At 41.0% G+C, this 14402-nt stretch overlaps 1 protein-coding gene across 1 annotated transcript in view; it reads right to left on the bottom strand.

Annotated features, from left to right (window-relative positions):
• The window catches only part of brinp3a.1 (bone morphogenetic protein/retinoic acid inducible neural-specific 3a, tandem duplicate 1), a 96420-nt gene that overhangs the window by 41855 nt on the left and 40163 nt on the right, over positions 1–14402 (bottom strand). Inside the window, exon 4 of the mRNA XM_015971157.3 lies at positions 5516–5700. Coding sequence (XP_015826643.3) covers positions 5516–5700 — 185 coding nt within the window. The remainder of the gene's footprint in view (positions 1–5515; positions 5701–14402) is intronic.

Below are 14402 nucleotides of genomic sequence, written 5' to 3'. Positions count from 1 at the left end.
AAACTAAAGAAAACACTCTTAGAAATAAAGGTAACTAAATGTTCTGGTGTCTGCTGCTTCCTCAGACCTTTTGGCTAAAAGGCTGTCTGAACAAGGCCTTTGTCTCATCTCTGCTGTTGAGTAACACCTTAACTCACGCCACACAATGTTTGACAAACGACAGAGGCTCTCAAAGGAAATTACTGAAATGGAAGCACTGATTCATCACACTGTGCAGCAGTGGTGCAATTTTTTTTTAGCACTCCTGTCTCATTTTTCTTGCCTTTGATTATTTTCCACTGCTGCTGAGTTTAGTTCCACAGGCTTCGAGGGCAGGCAGCTCCGCCATTTAAATATGTTGTGTTTTAAAGTCAAGTGATCTCAAAGTCTTTGTTTTGGCATCTGTCTTCATCCGAGTGAGGTAGAAACCCCCGTTTGGATCCTGATGCTGTGACTCTTTCCCCCGGTCTCCAGAAAACGCCTTTATAGACAAATGTACCCCTAAAGGCTGTGGCTTTGTTCCTCTCAGAGTCGGGTTTTCAGCACCTCTCTGGTTCTGTGATGGCAGCCAAATCAGCTCGCCATCTTTCTGCCAATTCACTTTAGAGAAAGTAGAGTTTCATCTCTGGACTGTATGGCGGGACTCACGAAGCCCGTGAACAACGGGCTGCAGCGCAGAAGCAGCAGGACGGTACTGATGTTTCTGAATCAGTGCGTTTACATGCAGCCAGTAACCCTTTTAAAACCCGAATATTCACAATAATCCGGTTTCGCAGGTCCATGTAAACACCGCCAAAAACCCGGATATGCTCATAACCGGGTTTTTAAAAACCCGGTTACTACACCTGGGGTAACCCTTTTCTAACCCAAATGTTTGGTCATGTAAACGCATACTGGGATATCCCCATCAAAGCGTGTGTTCTGCGCATGCTCTGTTCGCAAGGAATCTTGGTCTTTTGAGTAGCGAGACGTCTTGTATGCGCCAGAACACCGGAAGTAAACAAGTTGGGAGCAACGTGGCGAGTCGCGGCACAGCACCACACTTTTGGAGTGACGAGGAAACCTCTGTCTTCATCGGTCTGGTGAAAAGTATGAACATTATGTCTTTTGTTGATGGCCGAAAGTACAGAGACAGCGAAATATACAAGCATATTGCATCTTGACGTAGTCCATACGTCCTGACGCTACCCCAACGTCCGCATTCAAATCGGGTTATGCAAGTTAGAGGTAACTCTTTCTATTTATGCTTGTAAACGGGTTATTCTGATCAACTCAGAAACCCGAATACCGACCTTAACCCGATCATAACCCGGATACTGGCTGTAAACGTAGTCAATGAGGGACGTGGAGTTGTGCTGCTTTTAGAATAGTAACACTTACAGACCCTAGAAACCAAAATGCTTCTTTCCAACCCACTCACAACACAAGCGATCCAACCCCATAAGGTAATGGAAAATGTTGACTGATTAAAATTATATTTAACGAAATTACGTTTTCACGTCCGGCTCCATGTTTTCCCTGACTAGACCACAAACTGATCAGACGTAAAATATTCTACCTACAGTTTATTTAAATGCACCTTTTGATCAAATTCAGTCTCTATATGCATGTTTTTATGGCAATCAATCAGTAGGTTGACAGTAAATATCTTCATCACATTTTGTTCTAAAGCAGTAAACCAAAAAGGAAACCTAACCATTGGTTACAAGGAAGCAAGGAAACCATAGCAACAAACCATTAAGAGTTCCAGCTGTTAAAACTGCATTTCATATGTTTTAATGTGTGAAATGTAGTTGACCGTTTACCACTGTGTTACTTTTGGGATCTGTGGAGCCAACAACAGAGTGAGAAATGTGCTTGTACACGAATGCTGAGCCAAAACCCAGAGCCTTCCATGCCACAGAGGATGCTTTCTTTCAGCCTGAGCAGATCACCGTGGCAACCTAAGCTTCACACCAATTCGGAGAAGGTTCTGTCCAGACGTTTTTGTACCAAAATTTGCTGTAAAAAGCGTTGGCCTTTCGCTTCTTCTTTTCGCTGATCATAGCCCCTCTGCACACACAGGCGCCTCGTTGCTATCCGACTGTGTGCTTTCAGACCACATCTGGCAGCTGCAGAATCAAAAAGGACAGCAACAACATCTGGAGCAGTTGCATTCTATGAAGCCAGTTTTCAGAAAGGTGCTGCCTGAAAGTTTCTACATTACGTACTGAGATTTCCTTTGTTTTGTTCCCTGGTTTTCCTACAGATCTAACTGCTGGACACCTCTTTGTTTTTGTTTAATCTCATTTTAATTATGTCAGATATTTTTTGCTCGCTTTAGCATGACACCAAAGTCCTGAAACATGAAGCACCACTTTATCTTGGTGACTCAGCGCATTGCCTCAGAATGTTTTAGGCAGTAAGTGTGGTCCTGTCAGCTGGGTCAGGCCATCGTTGTGTTGTTCAGCCAACCTGAAAACGATCACCGCAGCGGCAGATGCAGGTTCAAAATAAACCAGCCGAGGAGCCCGGCAGAGTCTCATACTGGCATTTCAGACCGTTTCTGGTGTTACCTTCCTCCTATGATGTAAATTTGTTACCATAATCAGATGTAAACACAATGTGAGGAAAAACCTGGAGATTTCAGCGTGAAAGACAAACCCAGCTTACTCAGTTCCTCTGGCCTGATAACACGGTGATGGATGAACTCACCCAGAAGTCATTAGTTAGGGTGATATTTACATCACAAGCATATCTTCATGTGCACAGCATGCTGTTTCATATGAGCAGGGAAGGAAATACACAATACTTCCCGCTTCACTTGTTCTTTTGGCCCGACTGTTTCATGCTCATTGAGCGTGCACGTTAGCTAAAATGTCACATTATGGTTTTGTAGAGTGGGCAGAATGCATTGTTAGCTAGGACACAAGTGCAATCCTCTGCTACAAAGTCTGGATTTTTTTAGAAGGGACAATAAATGACCTGTCTGGAAATAAGTCACACATAGCTCGACTGTCATTCCAGCAGAAAGTCTGACTTTTAACTTTTTTTTCCCCCTGCGGCGTATTTCCTGTACTATGAAATAAACGGAGGAAGCACGGTAATGCCTGTGGCAGAGTGTCCCTAATGTCCCACATCACTGCTTTATAAGACACTTTGATTATAGGTAAAGGGACAACTGGCCAGACACAATCAAGCAACAAGATGAATGAATGAATGAATGAATGAATATTTTCTAATATTATTTCTCTAGAATTTTTTTATTCACTCAATCTTTTCCTGCTTTTTATAGTTTCCGTGTCCTTTTTCCTTTACTTATGAATAACACAAACTTGTTTATTTTCCTATGTATATTTAACAATTTACTGTAATTACTTTACATTACATTACATTTACATTACTTTACATTAGCAGTGTATAGTTTTCTGGTGCTAGGGGGCAGTACATACATGCGTTCCAGGGTAGTTTTACACCCAAATCACCGTGACTGTGGCTAGTTTTTAAAACATTACGGTAAATGTTGTTACCCGTGGAGCAGAAAGCACGGAACCTCAGCGGGACTCCTCCGACTTTGATGGTTGTAGTTTTCTGATGTTGAATTTTCTGGATCTGCTTGGCCCCCTGTGCCTGCTGATGATGTCATCATACTACGGCAATACTGCTCAGCCAAAATATATAGCATCTCTTTCCCCATTCTGTTCCGTCACATATGTTTTGGAAACAATTCAGCAGTTTTGCTATTAAATTTGTGTTTCTTAGTGCTTAAATAATTTAACTGATTATTATCACATTTTAAATTAATTATCTAATCAATTAGGTTATTTATCTATTTTTACCATAGATTTAAGATCAACATGATATTAATATCTATATAACCTTTTATATCACAATTCTCATTTTAGCTCTTATGATTTTATATTTTAACCTTAATTTAACCTTTTTCCAGTGTTCCCTCCGTGGGTGCCCTCTGCCCCGGGGGTGGTGGTTCGGCTGCTGCTGTGGATCTGCTGCTGTCGGGGCGGATGGCTCCCCTGATGGTGTTTCCTTATCCGTAGCTGGTTTGGCTCATCTGATCTCAGCCCATCGAGTTTTTTCCGGGGGTGGGGGGGTGGGGGGATATATGTGTGTGTGCCGGAGGATGAGTGTTGTGAAGAGATTTTTATTCTCAGACCATTTTTAAAATTCTGGGGATGGGAGGGAATGTGGGTATGTGGGGCCATTTTAATTTGTTAAGCACTTGGAGTTGCATGCATTGCATGATTAAATGCTATATAAATAAAGTTTGATTGATTGATTGATTGATTGATTGATTGATTGATTGATTGATTGATTGAAATGTTGTTGAGCGTGGTAACGTAACTTCTGTAAGTCATATGTCCAGCCAATCATCTAGTGGGGTCCACAGGTGCAGGACCCCGAGCCGGCCAGAAGGAAACATGGCGTCTAATATGGCGTCCCTCAACAACACCAGACCGTTCCTTGTGTACTAACTTTTATGGTTATATGCTATAAGACCGCCAATATTTTTCAACCGGACATAATTTTATTCATTTTTAACAACATTTTAATGGATATTTCGAGAGTTTAAAGGTTAAAACTACATAAAAAACCATCTAAAACTGATAAATCTCTCAAACGAATCAAATATTTGCAACAAATTCATAAATGTAGTTAAAACAGATTTTATTCTGTAAATATGAAACTTGTGGACACATGAATGAGCAGAGCTCCTTTTGGTTTACAGAATATAAATTGGCAACATGAACGATGATGTAAGGAAACTTTGTGACGGCTGCTGTGCTTCGACTCTTCTGTGATCTAAATCTGCTCGGTCATAAAGTAGTGGCATCATTAGAGGTGTTGTTGCAGCTCGAACATTAGAGGAGGTCTTAAAGTTCATACATTTTTAATGGTTCATTAATTAAAAACAGTAAGAGAGTAGCTTCAGTTTATTAGCCCGTGCATAACTTATGGCCTTTTAGAAGAGTCATATTTGTGCAACAACTACTTCAAACCATGTTTTAATCATGGAATTCAACATTTAAGATGGGCCAAAGTTGCCCATCCAGGTCTTTTTTACGAGTTTTAAATTGCCGACAGTAACTGTTAATAAAGGAAAAGTACTTGGCAAGTAGTAACCATAGGAGAATGTGGTTGTCTTAATTTGTTCCGATTCCTTTCCCCACGGGAGAGAGAACAATTGAAAAAACCATCTCCAGAAACAGATGTTAGTCAGAATCAATGACGCCAAATCTGTTAATGGGACGCCAGGATGTAACGGTGACAGTTTGGTTTTGATAACGAGAAAAACGGAAGAGCGGCAGATCATCACTGAACAAAATGATGTTCTCATTTTTCATAAAACGGCTGTTTCAGGACTAAATTCCCAGATAGGAATGTGGTTAACTACTTGGAAAAAGCACAAATCACCCCCTTACGCCCATTTGTGTTATAGATGGAAAACTGCTTTATGTAAAGGCTGCAATTATAAGTACATCTGTTGGTGCAAAAAAAAAAAAAAAAAAATCTGCTGAGGAGCATCGGTGCCAGTTACCTTGATGGCGGTCGAAGCGATCTGGATGTGATGCAGCTTGTGTAAGGTGCTCTCTCTGTCGATGAAGTAGGAGGCCGCCAGCTGGTGCAGAGCTTCCAGTGTCACAGCGGTGCCGTTGGACTCGCTCGCTTCAGATGTCCGACTCAACTTCCGCTTGTCCACAAAGATCATTAATGACTCTTCCCCTGTGGACGCACACGACACAAGGCTTCAATATGAAGGACTCACCGCTAACAACCTATGATCCTTTATCAAACCTAAAATAAGCAGAATATGATTCTTTTGCTGGAGCAACCATAAAAGTAGACTTTTTTAAAGTAAACTCATGACTGATGATACATGCAGCTGTAAAGCACAAGTGAGACGCTTCATGGAACGAGTCTTTCAATTTTAAATGAGCAAAAGCTTTCAGAGGACAGCACATCGACAGCTTGTGGAAGGAGTGAGATCGATGGAGAAATCTTTCCTAATGGGATCAAGTTTATGTGCAAAGTGGTTTCAATTTGCAAAGACACTAAGAATAGATTCAGGTTAACATTTCTTCAACAAAACGATTCATAATCTAAAGAGTTCTTATTTATATCACAAAACTGAGAACAGTCAGATTTGTAACCATTTTGCATATGGCTCATATGAAAGACTTTTTTTATATCGATCTATCTATTGATCTATCTATCGATATATATCTATCGGTCGATAGATATATATCTATAGATAAATAGATAGATTGATAGAGATATTGGCTGTGTCTCAATTCAGGGTCTGCATCCTTCGTCGGCCGGTTACGTCACAGCGCCGCGACTAGGCCTGTCCCAATTCGAAGACTCCTTCAAATGCGGTCGACGAAGCCGGCCTTCTTTTCGCCTGCATGAAGGATGGGTCCGGTGTATCCTTCAATGGTTTACATTTCCCAAGATGCCTTGTGGGCCGGCCGGCAGAACTTTTAAAAACAATGGTGGACAGTGAAGTGGGAGCTGTTGGAGAGGATTGCGCATATGTCAGTATAAACTTGAAAACTGTTAGGTTAAGGACTTTTTGTGATACATGAACGTTATTTTAGTTTGAAATGTTACTGTAATAAAGGTGCTTGTATTGCAGTCTCGGCTCGTGTGTTCGGCCGCTCGGTGTCGTACTTCTCCCGCTACGTTTTCCCCCTGATTTTAATAGAAGTTTGTATTTTAGGGACAAAAGAGAAAACCAGGGAATTCATTAAGCTTAGGGCGGAGATGGACCACATGATCACTGGAGCAAAGTATCCAGCGGCTGTGGCATGGAGCTACAAAAACATCTCATTTTAAACACTCTGAGTTTAGTTTTTTTCTGGGAAAACATGAAAGGAATAACCCGGTGTCCTCTTCTCTCTTCCTGTTTTTTTTTTCTTACATGTTTGTTAAGACTATTCTGGAGAAAATGGACATCCAGGGGAAGGTGATGACCAGCTTCTGGAGCTGATCAGGGAGGACACGAGGCTGCAGAGGGAGGCAGAGCAGCAGAGGGCACAGGAGAGAAGGGAGAATTTTGACAGGCTTTTTACTTTGCTAGAAAAAATGGTTCATAAAGATTAAACATGTACATATAAAAGAAATATCTAAATAAAATCAGTTCTGCATTAAACTCTTGAATTTTATTTTTGTTTACAAATGAGAATTGTTTACTAGAGGGTACCCGCTGGGTCTTGAAAAGTCTTAAAAGGTGATGAATCGGTTTTGGTCAAATGAAGACCCTTAGAAAGTATTAAACACTATTATCACATCTTTGCTCAGGCTCAGCTTGTCGAAAGTATTTTCTCCGAATTAGCTCTCCAACAGTCAAGGAAATGATTAAAAAGCTAAATAAAACTTTGAGCTCCATCGTTTAAAGTTCCTTCTCCCTTCTGCTCAGCGGTTCCACGGTTGCTAGGCGACGGAATGTTCGCCGAGGGAGTGGCGGGAATTCATGAAGGCTAGTCCTGTACAAACTCACAGCCGTTAACATCCGGTCTACTCGGCCGACGGAGGACCCAGCCCCCGTCGGCCGAGTAGACTGGGTCCTTCGAAGGATGCAGACCCTGAATTGAGACACAGCCATAGAGACATATAGATATAGATAGATTGATAGATATAGATGTAGATATAGATATATAAATGTAGATATGAATAGATAGATGTGTATATATACACACACACACACACACACACACACACACTCAACAAATATATAAACACAACACCTTTGTTTCTGCTCTGATTTTTCATGAGAAGGACTTAAAGATCTAAAATTCATTCCAGATACACAATATTACCATTTCTCTCAAACATTGTTCACAAATCAGTCTAAATGTGTGATAGTGAGCACTTCTGCTTTGCAGAGATAATCCATCCCACCTCACAGGTGCGCCACATCAGGATGCTGATCCGACATCATGAGTAGTGCACAGCTGTACCTTATACTGCCCACAATAAAAGACCACCCAAAAATGTGCAGTTTTGTCTCACAGCAAAATGCCACATATGCCACAAGCATTGAGGGGGCGTGCAATTGGCATGCTGACAGCAGGAATGTCAACCAGATCTGTTGCTTGTGCAACAAAAAATTTTTTTTTACACTTTTTGAATTTTTAACTGGGTTATCCTCTCAGTCAAGAGAAGGCACAAGTGCTCACCGGAGCCAACAGACTCATGCTGTTTCGCTGATCTACAAATGTTGGCAATGCACCAGGAAGCAAAGCAGCAAAGCCAGAGCTTGTAGTTATGGATCAGAAACACAAGATTTAGAACGCTCAATTTGTTTCCATTCTCTGAGCGTGAGAACTGGCTGCTTTGTCAAAGCAGCTGGGATGCTGTGTCACATCAACCGCTGTGATGTAACTCCATGTAGGAGTGTTCTGTCATCACACATTGCTAAAAGTCACCACCAGTTAAATTATGAAGAGAAACTTTGATCAATACATCTTATATAATAAATCAACAAATAAAAAGGTCCTTTAGGCTTCCTTAGTCCAACCAGCTCATCACTCCTGACATTTTCTTCATAATTGTGGGAGATTTTATGAATCATCAGTCCTATTATACTAAATTTCAAAGGATTTAAAACATGCAAAGTCTAATTGTTATGCCTAATTTACACAAGAGCATAACTCATCCCTTCAAACACAACACAGGCTGAGGACTCAGAAGGACGAACAACTCGAGTCCCTTAGATTAGTCTCATAATAAAACTTTGCAGATTAATTCAACAAATATATTCTAAATCACACAGGAACACATCCAGAACTCTGCACAACCCTGTAAGCATCTAGTTTCTCGGGTTTGCCTCTGGTGTTTTCTGTCATCGTTAGTGACTACCTCACTGGAGAATACAACTATAAGAGAAATATTTTGTGATGACATGATAGAGATTCTGAAATTTATCTCAAACAAGTTATTCTTAAAGGAGTGGAACTCTTGTTTAATCAATACATTTGCAGTTGTCTCTAGTAGGAATTAATGCCAGATAGATAGATAGATAGATAGATAGATAGATAGATAGATGACAGATAGATAGACAGATAGATAGACAGATAGATGACAGATAGATAGATAGATAGATAGATAGATAGATAGATAGATAGATAGATAGATAGATAGAGCCCTGCGATGGACTGGCTCTCTGTCCAGGGTGTACCCCGCCTGATTGCCCATTGACCGCTGGAGATAGGCACGTTCTGGGACTCTAAAAAAACAGTGAGAAACGCTGGCAGCGAAGGGCTTTACCGAACAGGAAACGGCTGGCAGTGAATGAATTAAGGTGAATGACTCGTGTATAAAGTTGAAACAGAACAAGAGTCAAAAGGAAAAAGGACGAACGCGTCCCACACAGGAATACACTTGATTGATTGATATAAGTTACTAAAACACAATCAAAACAGTTCACCACTTCTCATGTAAGTCATTCACGAGGGGGAGAAATATACCGGTGCACTTTACCAGTAACTAGTAGACATAGATGAGGTGTTTCTCAGTGTTAAGGCACTGCCTCGCTAGGCCAGGCGCCTTGCTTTCGAGAACACCGTCCTTCCTTGGTCAAGGAAAACGGTTAAAGGTAACAGATTTACCTCATGACGTGACCATCACATGAGGTAAAGTTATATTTTATACGTATACGTTTCAGTATAGATGTATAATAAGCCTTTTACTTCATTAATTGTGTATGTATTGCTTTGATTAAATGTGTAAGCGAGTTAGTACCCGCTAGCCACCAAAGCTGTAACTACTAAGCAACTAACCAATCATAGATAACTGTTTTGGAGCTAAAAAGCATCGTAGTGCACATTTGTCCCCGAAGCTGCTGCTGGCTCCTGATCCTCCATCCTTTTGAAAATACGGCGTCGTATTTTGGGAAATGTTTGACTGAGAGAAAGCAACAAGACACCTCATGGTGGTCGGAGGGACTGATGGCGCCTGTGCAGGGCAGCCTGCCCTCTGTCAGTGAGCCCCGGGCAGCTGTAGTGTCTTTGTATCAAAGAGCCACCCAGAACACGGATCACAAGTCATGTAACTTTGCACATAATCTTTTAAGAGTTGGTGAAATTCCTTTCACACTTTTAGGAAACCTGAGATAAATTTCCCTGGAGACATTGAGGCTCAGAGCTACGCTCAAAAATGATTAAAGTGAGGAGAAAAGTTAAAGATTTCTTCAGCAGGATGTTAAACATTTACTCTGTAAAAGTTAAAGATCGGGGAACTTTTATTTTTGGCTTTTCTTCCTCGTCTCTTTCTTTTTATTATGTGTGCAAAGAAATCATCTTCAAGTCAACACAATCAGAGAAAAGTGAAATAATCAACAATCGGGAGAGCAGCAGCCCGTTAAGGTTTTAAATCAAGGATGGACACTCAGTCTGAATGAGCCGAGCGTTTTAGTTTTCAGATTCAGAATACGATCCAGAAATGTATTTAAGGCCCTTTTTAACTCTGACTCCTCAACATGACCTGTGGTTTCTGAACATTTCTACACATATCACAAACACCGTTCATTTGTCCTATGCTTAACTAAATCCTTTATTATTTAGATTATTTTTTGCATTGACAGTAAAAACTACACTGTAAAATAAAATGTAGTTTTTCCATCCATCCATTCTCTGAATCCGCTTCGTCCACACAGGGTCGCGGGGGGGCTGGTACCTATCTCCAGTGGTCAACGGGCAATCAGGCGGGGTACACCCTGGACAGAGATCCAGTCCATCGCAGGGCAACACAGAGACACACAGGACAAACAATCATGCACACACACACTCACACCTAAGGACAATTTGACAGACCAATCAACCTAACAGTCATGTTTTTGGACTGTGGGAGGAAGCCGGAGTACCCGGACAGAACCCACGCATGCACAGGGAGAACATGCAAACTCCATGCAGGAAGATCCCAGGCCAGGGAGTGAACCCAGGACCTTCTTGCTACAAGGCAACAGCTCTAACCACTGCGCGGCATGTAGTTTTCAAATTCAATAATAATTATATTAAATAGAATGTTTCGTGTGTCCAACCTTGCTTTACTAATTGACTTTTCCCAGCCTGGACTTGAACCCAGGTCCTCTAGAATGTAAGTCAGATGACTAACCAGTTGAGCTAAGCCATTGATCAGCAAACAGTAGATTTTCACGTACAACTGATTCACGACATGCCATGTGTTGACCTATACGTAAGTTATTGTCAACGTAACAATTATACATGTAATCTGAATGGATTTTTAGGAAATGTTATGTTGAATTTATTTTTTAATTTGGACCAACCTACCCAACCATTTTTGGCCGTGGACACCACGTTGCCGTCGGACCAATATTTGCTGGGATTCTATGTTGAACTACACGTAACTAATTATCAAAATAACAATTATACATATAACTGTAGGCATGTACAAATGAATCTGAATGGATTTTTAAGGCATGTTCTGTTATATTTTTTTTTACAAATTCGCGCCGTCCTACCGCGACCATTTTTGGACGTGGACACGACGTTGTCGTCGGACCAATGTTTGTTGGGAACTATATCAAGGCTGGCGGATATTAACACTCATTCAACACACAAAAAAAAAATTAATTCTTAAGGCTTTGAAGTGAATTATGGTGCACAGATGCCCTGACCAAATGTTCTGCTTTCAGGAGTCAAAAGGGATGCAGAAGTCTGACTTTATTAAAGATCGGCTTTGCAAACATTTAATGAAGAGAAAAACTCAGCATTGTTTTGGTTGGAAGGACACACAGCATGCTTTCTGGCAATTTAAACAGGCTGAATGTCACACACTGAACCGTTTTACATGCTGTTAACGCTGCTTTCCTCTGCATTTTAGGAGCAAATAATGTGCCAGATTTTTTATTTAAAATGTGTTATTTGTCTTTTGAGCATTTTTGCACAAATACAAAAGATGAAAGCAACCAGTAGAGGAGCAGAGGGGAGGAGATTGTGCACAAGACTGCAGTGGAAGCTTTGCTGCACATTTCAGCTAAAACTTCAATTTATTGGTCTGGAAAGGGTCTGCTGGCATTTCTGTCCAACAACTTCAAAGACAGATTTTGCATGTTGAGTCAGAGAATATGAGCTTAAACAACCACAAACAATTTCACAGCTGGGACGATGTTTAATCAAATGTGGAGTTCTATGTGATGAAAAGTGGCTCCAGTGTGTTTAAACTAAACAAAATCCTCAAAAGGACTTTCTAGCCACAAAAATGTTCATTTGAACATTGGTGGGCATAAAAACGAAGGCAGGATTGATGAGGAGGTTGCATCTTGTGATGTATGTTCATGGGCCTGTTTGGTTTTTTTCTTTTTAAGTTGTCGCAGAGACCTAATCCAACCAAACATTCCAAAGCTGAATCACAAAAAGGAAATGCTCTTGAAAGTGCATTTTTGATCCATTTACTGAGAGCTTAGCAAAGATGGTTATATTCAAATAAAGGGTGTTTGAAAGCTTTGGTATACAGAACTGTGTTGATGTAGCCTGGCAAGGCATCCTATTTATGTGAATGTATAGTCCCGCCATGACCCATAGACAGTGTTGGGAGTAACGCCGTTTAAGTATAACGGCGTTTCTAACGGCGTTCTTTTATAGGTAACGGAATAATCTAATTAATTACTTTTCCCGCCGTTGCAACGCCGTTACCGTTACTGGGGACGGAACGTTGTGCGTTACTATGTGCTTGTCGAACGTTGAGCAGCTGCGTGAGGATTTCTGACCGCCATACTTCAGCTGCAGCCAGGGAGAGAGAGGTGTCGGTAACGCGCTTACAAACACGATGATGATTGGCCGGGTGGGCGGAGACCCTCACTGTCTCAGTCGCTGCATGCTGTAGACACAACGGGAATAACTCCGTTTAAAATAACCGCGTTAATAAAAAATATTTCTTTCTGTAACGAGCAAACTAATTAATTACGTCTTCTTTTATCAAAACGTCATTCCTGTTACTGATAAGAAAATGCGTGCAGCAGCGAATCTGCGGGTCTGCAGCCGTGCCCTTCTTAGCGTGACAGCGGGACGTCCCGAAGGTACGTCCCGCTCACCTGTTCACCGCTCAGACGTCCTGATTTTCTACCTTCCTAGATCATCCAGCTGTAACCTGTTCCTGATCATGTCTTTAGTCCCGCTGTAACACTGATGCATCACGTCATGGAGCTCAGGTGTTATTAGAACTACCTGTGTGTGTTTACCACCCAGCTTCAGCTCTTCTGTGTTTGGGTCTGACCCAAGTTAGTACATTTAAGTCCTCCATCAGGCTTGTGCCTCATCTAGTGTCATTTTAAAGGCTTTTATTTATTTATTTAACCGTTACTAGATTACCAGCAACAGAAATGCTGCTAAAACACACAATTATGTGAAGCTGGAAAAATTAAAATGCTGTGCAAAATTACATTTATTTCTGTAATTTAACTAGACTGAGAGACCATTTAAAGGCTCGGGAACCTTTACAGGTGTTTCTATTTGCAATTTTAAATTTTAGCTGATTGGGGTCTTGTTAAATATCACACAGTGACCTTTTAATAGTCTAGATTAGTGTAATGTTCCAATTAGTAGTTCCTCCTGTTAAGTGCTTATTTATTTAAATTATTCAGGTTTATATAAAACATTTGGACATACGTTTTATTATGTTCCAGTCATTAGTCATTTATATTTTACTATTGTAGTAATTCTTGCATTCTTTAATGAAAAAAGTAACTAAGCAGTTACTTGTGTTGGTAATTAGTTACTTTTATGATCTTGTAACTCAGTTAGTAACTGAGTTACTTTTTCGACAAAGTAATCAGTAACTATAACTAATTACTTTTTTAAAGTAACGTTCCCAACACTGCCCATAGACAGACCTCAGTAGGGCAGAATATACTGTTGTCTATAAACTGTTTCCACATTCTACTGGACAGCAAACAGCGTGACGTACTCACCGCTACGAATGTCAAAGGAGACACAAATACCATCTGCTCTTGACTCAAAGAAGTTTGTATAGTCTCAAGTTGATGCCAAAGCTGTTTCAAACGAGCCGCCATCTTAGTTATTTTGGGCACTGTGATTGGCAATACACAAGAGAGTTTGATCCTGCTGAGGCTCAAAAGGAGCGTGGCTAGACCGACCTGCAGAGCAAAATCTTTTAGCTTCTGCTACGGTCTGTCTCGGTATCGAGGCCAGTGTTCACGTACATTAGGGTCCCTTTTTCAAAAGCCTTTCTATCGGTAACAAGTCTGTGTTTGCTGCCAACCTTCCAGGGCCTGCTTCTGTGCTGTTCCAAGTGTACCAAGCCAAGCCGAAAACACGATGTCGGCGACTGTCACTGATTGGCTAGGGGGCAGAGTCACCGGTAAATTCTGGAGTTTTCCGCCTACAGCCTGTGGCGTTTTCCAGGTTCAGAGTCTCAAAGATAAAAAAAATCACAGACTGAGAAGA

The sequence above is a fragment of the Nothobranchius furzeri genome, chromosome 8 (genome assembly GCF_043380555.1).
Source record: "Nothobranchius furzeri strain GRZ-AD chromosome 8, NfurGRZ-RIMD1, whole genome shotgun sequence".
Taxonomy (NCBI): Eukaryota; Metazoa; Chordata; class Actinopteri; order Cyprinodontiformes; family Nothobranchiidae; genus Nothobranchius; species Nothobranchius furzeri.
Note: the sequence above shows the minus strand (reverse complement) of the source record. Positions and strands in the feature narration are given on the sequence as shown.